This window comes from Vanellus vanellus (assembly GCF_965231255.1).
Source record: "Vanellus vanellus genome assembly, chromosome: 2".
Classification (NCBI taxonomy): Eukaryota; Metazoa; Chordata; class Aves; order Charadriiformes; family Charadriidae; genus Vanellus; species Vanellus vanellus.
Window position 1 is genome coordinate 149,942,266 of NC_138906.1, and position 10,098 is coordinate 149,952,363.

The 10,098-nt window shown below is 42.5% G+C and overlaps 1 protein-coding gene across 1 annotated transcript; it reads right to left on the reverse strand.

Annotated features, from left to right (window-relative positions):
- Positions 1 to 289: 289 nt before the first annotated feature.
- On the reverse strand, positions 290 to 9,769 carry ABRA (actin binding Rho activating protein). Its single transcript, XM_082480004.1, has 2 exons — positions 8,942 to 9,769; positions 290 to 2,615 (listed from the first exon to the last, which is right to left on the reverse strand). Exons 1-2 carry the CDS (start codon positions 9,691 to 9,693, stop codon positions 2,138 to 2,140), a joined length of 1,230 nt encoding a protein of 409 aa, XP_082336130.1. The 5' UTR covers positions 9,694 to 9,769; the 3' UTR covers positions 290 to 2,137.
- Between the last annotated feature and the right edge of the window lie 329 nt (positions 9,770 to 10,098).

A 10,098-nucleotide genomic window follows, 5' to 3' on the forward strand; every position in this document is an offset into this window, starting at 1 on the left:
GTGTTTTGTGTAACAACTGGTTCATTTCCGTGTACTCTGAAATCTTGTTCTGGTGCTTTGGACAGGGAAGCCTTCGCAGGGAAATATTTTAACTGCCTGTGAACGGGAGGATGTACTTGTATTTTGAAACAACTTATTGATTAAGCAGGGGAGTTGGACTAGTTGATCTCTAGAGGTCCCTTCCAACTCTGAAAATTCTGTGATTCTGTGTGATTCTGTGATTATTTACTTTGCAGAATATGCATGGGTATTTCTTTTCCAGTGTGTGGGGGAAATAAATCAAAAAATAATCAATTAAAGGTTTTATTTATAGTTCATGTATTCCTTTGACAACAAAATTTACTCAAGACAACTTAGACAGCTGTAAAGGTCATTATATAAAGATGTAAAGGGTAAGATAAGAATATGCGGGTAAATTTTCTGATACGTAAGTATTACACTTAGACGTCAGTTTTGCAGGGCAGTGTGAGTAGTCAGATCTCAAGAAAATGTTGTTAAATAAGTTCTACTGAAGCCATCTTACAATTTTTTTTTCCTTCCTTAGATTCACAACATATAACTGTGCCTAAAATATTAATAATTTACATAGATTACAAGAGGCATAATCAGTTATTGTATCACTAACTTATAAAATATTTGATTTATGTGTTCATTGGAGCTTCAAACTGGCGTACTTGTACTCTCACAGTAAGACAGCAATACTTGTTTTATCACAGAGACAAGATGTTCCTACGCCTTTTCTTCTTTAAGAAGATATTTGCTCTTTCAGTTTGAAAGAATCTTACGGGGGAAAAAAAACATTTCTTTTTCGTTATGCAAGTTACTTGCCCAGGCGTCTTGCTCCAAAACAAATGCTTTTCACATGGAACACATTTTTACTAGGATAGCTGTTTTTACAGTAGTAGTTTAGAAAAAGGATGTTCTATATAATCTAGTAAACACTATAGACCTTAGAGAGGTCTCAGATTTGTACAACACAAACACAATTTTAAGACCTAGAAGTATCAGTTCATTAGCATTTACTCCTCTTCAGCATCACACCTGGACTGAAATAGATTATTTCAGTGATATCAGAATGGTTCAAATGGCAAATGCTGTAAAATTAGCCCAGTGTTTCTGTGTAACATGAAACACCATTTTCCTTAAAGTTTGTTGGGTTTTGGTATGAATGAGGTTTCTGTATCTTTTCTCACAGAGGTACAATTCAACGGAAGATGCTGATTGTAGCCACTTATTTACTATACACAACAGTACAAGTACCTGACTGGTTTTTATATGTTAACACGTTATTTTCCCCTGTATCTATAAGAACCGTATTTACATAGATAAACAGATGATACATTGCACAACATTACACAGGAGGTATTTTCTATGTGGATATCTATTCAAAACATTTCTGTGCATCATATTCTGTGGAGTGTTTTCAACATCCATAACTCTAAATATAAAACTATCTAATAAATTAATTCTATAAATACATTCAATATAAAAGCTCACTTATAAAAAGAAGGATTTTTTCTTAGTTCGTACATGATATGTAAGAGAAAGTTGCGTCAGTAGTTCCCACAAGATAATACTGCAGTAGTATTCACATATCCTGTTTGTAAAGGGAACAAATGTGGTATCTTTGATTCTGTGTTCAAATAAAACTATTTTTACGTGCATTTAAATAAATTAATTAGGAAATACGTGCACAAGTTCACTTTCACAGATCAAAAACTTGGTCTGAGTTTATCTTGTCATTCAACTTCTCATCTGGTATGGTTTGTATTCCTGATATCCCAGTTTAAATAGTTGGGAAGATCTTGACTGTAAGAACAAATGAAAATTGGAATACATCTGTAGCTATTTATATTGCTATGGGTTTTTATATTCAGCTGCTTATATTCAATATAGATTGTTCTCTTTATGTCATAATTAACTGAAGTGTCCTGCAAGCCCTCCTGGTACGAGAAAAATCCATTTGGATGCTTACGCTATCATGCAGTAGTTATAAAATACATATTCAGAAAAGCGCTCAGTGTCTTTTCTGAGTGGGTGAATGGGGGGAATCTTGTATTCAAAATGTGCAAATGCTAATAGCAAGGGAGAAGTGGAGAAAGGTTTTCCAAAACAAGCTGCTCTTGTTATAGCGTGCTTATTTTAATAAAGTAATTATGACATTATCATCCCTTCCTTGCCATAACATTTCTCCCTCGAAGTCCACCAGCCCGTGTTTCCTGGCTCTCATGAGAATCCCAACAACCTTATCTGAAATACGAACGTATCTCTCGAAGAGTTCCCCAAAAGTGACTTGGATCTTGCCGTCGGGCCGTGGCTTAGCCATTGATTCAATGATGAAGCACATGTCCCTAATCTCCCGGTGGATGTGGGCTTCGGCTCTCTTGGCTCTTTCGGCAGTTTTGGTTCCTTCCTTTGGGCGACCGTAGCCTTCATCTCCTTTGTGCAGGCGTGTGGACATGGCCAGCTCGTGGTCAAACTCCTCACTGAAGGGATTCAGCTTCTGCGTTATGATGTGCTGGTCGGCCCATTCTTGCCACCTGTCCTTCAGGCTGTTAACGGGGCTGTATTTCCTCTGGGCTTTGGTGCTCGCTTCTTCGCTGAACCTGCTTGCGCTGCAGGAGACAAAAAGGGCATTTGAGCTCTGCATTTCATCATTTAATTACTACTAACCTCTTCTATTAACTTGGTTACCGTGTTTTTCCAGACGAGATGCTAACCAGCAGGTGGCATGAGTTCACTACTTCTGAATTGGTTCTTTGGGGCTTTTAGTCCACGTTCCAGTTTGCGCTCAAAAGCAGATTTGCTGATCAGAGCTTGATCTCATCTACATTACCACCCTCCACCCTACATTAGAGCCTATTTTGACAAACTTTAGCTCAGAATGACTTAATGCTATAGAGGGGCGAAAGGGCGTGTTACAGATTAACTGCACGTTCTATACCTTTGGTCAGTCGTGCAGCTCCCCATTTCTAGAGCCTGAAATCTGCCTGCCCTGATGTTATAGATGGCAATAAGTGTATAAGTGTACGGACTGGGTCCTCAGCTATTCTTGACTGAAAAACAGGAGGTCGTGTCTGTAAAAAATCTGTCCCGTCGTAGATGTCGATGTTTAAAACAACAACAAAAAAATCTAATAGAGTGCAGTAGCTCTGCCTACGCTGATGTGTTTGGAGTATAGTTCTGAACAAGTATTGAAGTCCCAGATTCACCGTCTCACTGGCAGGGTACAAGCCTGAAAGAGACTTTGCGTCAAGGTCAAAGGATGAGGAAAGACCTTCAGAAGATTTAGTGCACCTGTGTGTGTGCATAGCAACATCATATTGCTGGATGACTCCAGGCAGACAAATTGTTGATGTTCATTCCTCTAGCGGCCAATCTCGCAGGCTGTGGGGGAGCTATAGATAGGCTGAGCTAGTCTTTGTGCTGTCCACATCCTGTCATTGTGTCTGTACAGAGCTCGTCTAGGGAGTATGTTGTGCTGTGGCTGTGCCAAAGTAATTTGTTTTCTAATATTTTTACTCCCCAGAAGGCTGCTCTGAAACCTCCCCGTTAACGTCGGCTGAATATTAACAGTAACACCAGAGAGCCAAAATACAGTTAGCAAAACAGTACAGAGGACTTCAAACCTGCAGAAAATTTTGTTTCCCTGCCGTTTGGGCATTTTTTTTTTTCTGTTAAGCTTGTTGAAAGAGAGAATAGGAACGATAGAGTTGTCCCCAGTTCAGGTCTGTGCACCAGAAGGATGCCAGTACTGGGCAGCACTCTAGTGTGAGAGCAAGAACGGCAGACGCTCAGTGCCGGGGATAGAAAAAGGAGTAGGAGAGCAGGACCGCTCTTTTAGCTGAGGAGTTACCATTAGCTTGGCTTAGCTATATTGAGAAACTGTATTAAAAAACTCCAAAATACTTTTCCCCATCAATATGGTGAAAAGCATCAGAGGAGTCGAGCGCATAGTGTTGCCAAGTTGCACTTTTCTTCTGTGATGTGACTGCAGAGCATCCTGAGAGTAGGCAGTGTATGTGTACCTGTGGTTTTGTGCATGTAAGTGATTAACAGGTAGGTGTTGGCAGGAAAGCATTAAAATATATCAGTGGGGTAGAGCTAGACCATTTTGTTTCCCAATCATAGAATGGTTTAGGTTGGAAAGGACCTTAAAGATCATCGAGTTCCAACCCCCCTGCCATGGGCAGGGACACCTCCCACTAGACCAGGTTGCCCAAGGCCACGTCCAGCCTGGCCTTGAACACCTCCAGGGATGGGGCCTCAACAGCCTCTCTGGGCAACCTCTGCCAGTGCCTTACCACCCTCAAAGTGAAAGGCTTCTTCCTAATGTTCAATCTGAACCTGCCCTCTTCCAGTTCAAAGCTATTCCCCCTCGTCAATGATAAACCGAATCCTCCTGTACATAAGCTGTTGTCATACAGAGGAAGGGAAAGCTGTGATGCTTTGCCTCTTGCCCTGAAGTGTGGCTTCATTGCCTGGAGGAACTGTGGGCACAGGGTTTGGTTATGCAAGCAATTTTTCTCCTGAAACTTACGGATCTCCCAAAAGCCACGGAAACCCTTTGCCAGCGCAGCCCGAACTCCAGCTGAAGCTCAGATGGATTGCTTCCCCAGCTTTTCATGTGGGAAGGTATCAGTGAAGGGAGGGGAACCCTAAGTGAATCAAAATTGCTTAGAGAAGCGATACCAACAGTCTCAGTGGAGCTGACAAGCACATCCCATCACAGAGAGCTTGTCCCTCAGCCACAGGCAGCTGCTCCCCCTTCTCTCCATGGGCCATGACCCCTGAGAAAGCCCTAGAGCTGCAGTTCCCCAGGTTGAGGGGAAAGAAGGCAGTGAGTGAGATAGTGTAACTGTATAAAGGTTTTGTTACCTCTTTTTATTTAACAGTCTAGTAAGTAGTCTCTCCTTTTCCTACTGAAACATTTAATTCTCTTCTCTAGCTGAATGCTATTATCACCTTCCTTATCTGAATCGTCTTCTCAGTGGTTGAGAAAAACGCCATCTTATCTCTTGTTTTGTTTTTATCATGCCCCACACAGGTTTGGGAAAACCTTACTGATACTATCATTTTTTTTTTAATGTATCTTCTAATTTAACCATTTCTGGTGGCCAAAGTGCCATATTCCCCATTGTTTAGCTTAATGAAAAGTTAACGTTGTAAAGCGTATACACGTAGAAGCTTTTTTTCATGTTTGTACAGCATGTACACAATGGATTGTGGATCTGAAATGAAGGTTGTGAGCATTAACCCACTGTAAGAAGTGCTTTACCTGTAACAATCTCCAATCAAATTCTGTTAATCAAAATCATAGAATGGTTTAGGTTGGAGGGGACCTTGAAGATCAAGGAGTTCCAAACCCCCTGCCATAGGCAGGGACACATCCCACTAGACCAGGTTGCTCAAAGCCCCGTACAACCTGGCCTTGAACACCTCCAGGGATGGGACCTCAAGAACTTCTCTGGGCAACCTGTGCCAGTGCCTCTCCACTGTCATTGTAAAAAAAATTATTCCTAATATCTAATCTAAATCTACCCTCTTCCAGTTTGAAGCCATTCCCTCTCATCCTATCACTACATGCCCTTGTAAAAAGTCCTTCCCCAGCTCTCCTGTAGGCTCCCTTTAGGTACCGGAAGGCTGCTATAAGGTCTCCCTGGAGCCTTCTCTTCCCCAGGCTGAACAACCCCAACTCTCTCAGCCTGTCCTCATAGGAGAGGTGCTCCAGCCCTCGGATCATCCTCGTGGCTCTCCTCTGGACACAGTCCAGCAGGTCCATGTCCTTCTTCTTTTGGGGACTCCAGAGCTGGATGCAGTACTCCAGGTGGTGTCTCATGAGAGTGGAATAGAGGGGCAGAATCCCCTCCTTTGACCTGCTGGCCACACTTCTTCTGATGCAGCCCAGGATACAGTTGGCCTTCTGGGCTGCGATCGTGCATTGCCGGCTCATGTTGGGCCTCTCTTGATCACCCTAAATGCATTCTGAACTTCTAGGAGGACAATGTCCATGTTCCCTCAATCCTTTCTGTAGGGCAAGAGTATGGATCCCTTTTTAATATTCTGAGTCTCATGTCACTGCTGCACCCCTTTGGCTCCTAAGCAGGAACAAAATAGCATTTCCTAGGCCTGTAGGCATTAATGGGCCTTCTGCTAAGGAAGCAACCTTAGTCCGGTAAATATTGCAGCTGGAAATAATGAAAGTGCTGATGCAAGGAAAAAAAAAGAATTGGTACTGATGCTTTTTTTCCTGGAATATAGAGAGGAAAATGGGAGATTTGCTTTAACGACCATGCATTTATGGCCTTTTTGGAGAAGATTAAGCCACACTGACAGGTTCATAAATGTAGCTGGCTGAAATAATGTATTCTGAGGATATTAAATAAATTAAAATTATGAGTAGTTAAAAAATCCAGTCTGATAACAGCAGTCTAAGTGCAGAAAATGACTTTTGCATCAGATTTCAGTGGAGAGAGAACTGTAACATAGAGGGTGTTATTTCAATCATTTGCACCTCAGTAAATAGGGCAAACTGTTTTTTTCCTAGGTAGCAGCACTAAAATTAGGCATATGGGGAAAATATATGTAAAGCGTAACAGAAAGATTGCTATTTTGTTTCTAGTGTACCATTTTTAAGTGAGGAATTTGTTTTAATTGAAGTTATTTACAGATAATATCTGCCGCAAATGTATCCTTTTTCCCCACTGTATGTATGAAATCTTTGTTTTGAGGTCCTAACTTCTGTCAAAGGACAGTGCGCGTGGCCTCTCCCAAAAGCAGCGGCCTCAAACTTTCAAGCTATAGGTTACTGGAGAGCTTTTTTCAGTTTGGCTATTAACCTTTCGCTCCCTGTGGGAGATGACTGGTCAGCTGTACAGCAAAAGCATCCTTCTAATCCCCAATATGAATAGTTAAAATGACTGCGTGTGTTCGGATGGCTGAGCTAAAAAGTACCATGTGGTTGAAATCCATTACTGTGTTAGTCATAGTCTAAACAGTGGTTAGTAGAGAGGTATCAAACCTGAGCAGTGGGAATGGTGCAGCCTGCCTGCCTGTCTGCAGAGGGGTGACGAGATCTTTTGGCATTTTCATCAGTGTTAGTCCCAGTTTTTCATTTCCGAAATGGCGATTAGGATACGCTATGAACATACTGGCCCTGATCCAATTCCCGCTGCCTTGCTCATCCTTTACTCACAAGCTAATTGGGTGGGTGAAAACCCTGCCTTCTCGTCTTGAATTGTTTCGTGCTCAGCTCATGTTGTGGATGCAGAGTAGAAGCAGTGGAGACTCGGGCCCCACCATGGGATGGCTCCTGGTAGGAACCCATGCCCTGGTGCCAGCCTCTTCCGTCCCTTTGGGCTCGGCCAGACGAGCTCTACCAAACCCTGCCTTGGTTCAGGTTTTGCCTCCAGCTCTCCTCCCTGCCCAGCGAAGCCAGCGGGCAGCATGTGTGCTTGGCCTCAGCTCGGGGCGCCCTGGCCTCATTGCAATTTTACAGCTAGATGTGAGGTTTTACGCCAAAACGGTTCAGGCTCAACCTGAACCTTTCTCCTGTCTTTGTTCCGGGGAATTACCAAGTTTGTAAAACAGAGGACTGGAGCAAACAGCATGTTGTGTCCATAAGAGCTGGCTGCAGTTTCCCATTTTGCAGTGTTGGGCATATGGATCTTTTAATCTTTTACCGACAAAAAAGTGATGAATTGGTTTGGTATCTGCCCATTGGCAAGGCTGGCCACAGCACAGCTGTTTGTAGCCATCTTCTGGAAGGGTGGTTCTGCTGGAGATCTCTGGGAAAGGAAACTAGAGAATTTCTACCAGCCTCTGCTGTTCCTCTGCTCTTCTGGGAGACTTCCCAAAGGACTACGTCGCTATGGCTGAACTCTGCCTGTTTACTACCTGGGCTCCAAATTTAATATGTGCCCACTCTTCTGTAGTAATCTTCAAGCATGAGCCTCTTACCGAAAGAAGTAATACTCAACATTGTCTGATGCTATGAATTTGTTACTAAATTCAAAATTTTATGCAGAACCTGCAATAACTCCGTGGGTAGGTAACAGATACTGCTTCCTTTTTTTTTTTTCAGACCTTGTATGGGCATACGGAAGCCTGTACATCAGGAATTACTTCCCCCTCCCCACCCCTTAGGATAGTGTACCCAAAGAGAGACCTTGAATTTGAAGAATCTATTGATGATTCAAATGTTCACTTTTGTCAAATTATTTATAACATATAGCACGATTCAAATTAATCCTGCAGATGCTGAGACAGGCTGGACACTTTCTAATGTATGTTTGGGGTCCCAACTCCTGTGAAGGTTTCCATTCTTTGACTTGATGAATTCCAAATCCATAGAAAGCTTCTGAGGAGAAGCAGTGAACCCAGCTTTTGTTAAGATGTACTTAAAAGTAACTCCTGCAATGTCTATTTTTGACATTCTCTGCAAACTACTCCTGAGAATATTTACAATATATACTAAGCAAAATAACGAATAAGTATTTGGAAATATTATTTGTCAAGTATATTGCTTTGGACATAACATTTTGTTGCAATAAATGAATAGCTGTGGGCTTTTGATGAGGTAAAAATTGTTATTCTGAAATATGGACTAAAGTATTAAGAAGTAAGTAGTGATTTTGATGAACCAGTAAATCCAGTGTGAAAACTAAATGTAATTAACATTTCCCAAATATAACTTCCTGTGTCTGTTATGTATATAGCACATAAACCCCAAGGCTATAGTCAGATGTTGTTGACTAACTAGTTAAGCACAGAGAGATATGCAAAAGGTTTCCTGGATTTTTTTTTTCATTTTCTTCAAGTGTAATAGTTTTTCTTTGACAATTTTCTACCGTTTTTCCCCCTCATCTTCCTCATGAAAACCTGTACCCCTCCCAGGGTCTGCTGACTATTTGTGATAATGTAATAAAGATGTTTTACTTACAAAGATGGCACAGGTCGTTTAATCCGCACAACCGTCACCTCTCGGTCACTGTCTTCTTGCTCGGGTTTGTCATCTGCTTCCCCATAGCCACTGTCTTCTGCATCCAGGCTGTCATCATGACACTTCAGCAGCAGTTCTTCCTTAGTCCCCTCTTTGTCCTCTTGTTCCATCTGTTTCCAGCCCTTGGTCAGCTCTGATACCACATTAGAACACTTTCTCCTTATGGTTGGAGATAATTTGCCACTAAGAATTTTGTCAATAGCACTCGATTCTTCTTTGAGCTTGGGCATCTCTGAGCTACTATTGTTACTCTCGTATCTTTCACTGAGGAGGCTAACGTCGCCTCCTCGTTCGTAGGCTTTGCTGACGACTGTTTTGGTCACCTCTTTGCTTTTAATGTTGAACTTTTTGAGAGCTTCCTCTGATTCCCTTGAATTTTTTTCAGCGTCTCTTATTGTCACGGATTCCTTTGCTGAGGATTTTTCGTCATCTTTTCCTTGGTCCCTCTTGACAGATGGAATTGGCCATTTTTCAAAGGATCTTTCTTGTACAGGCTGAGCTGATGAGTCTCCTTCAGGGGGGACCCATCCAGAGGGCTCTTGGGCTTGCTTTACGTGGTGGTCAGATGCCCACTGCTGCCAACCTCGCGCCAAGCTGAAGACTAGGCTGGCCATTCGGATCTTGTGGACGGCCCTTTTCGCAGGAGTAGTGCTCGGCTTTTCGTCAGGAGCCATGTTGCTGTCTGCTGCCATGCTGGCTTTTCCACTTCTTATGCTCAGCACCTTCTGAATGAACTTCCTGAAGTGAATAATGTCCCACGAAGAGAGCTACAGAGATTTAAATAGAAGCAGGAGCAGCTTGAGCACATGGAAAATATGTGAAACACTTCTCACAAAGATAGAGTATCCTCACTGTTACAGAGGTCTTTTTTTAAAACACGGGGTTGCATTTCATCACAGCAGATGAATGATGCATGATGTAAACAGGGTGACACAGACCTGCACTGGACATAGTGGGAAATTAGCAGCTCCTCTAGTCCCCCTTCCCTGGGACTGCTCTGTTCTCAACTTGTTGGCAAGGGTCTTGTTCTTCTGGAAGTGCAGAACTTGGGTTAGGGATACTGAACACAGTGTCTGAAACTGCTAAATGTGAAGTGC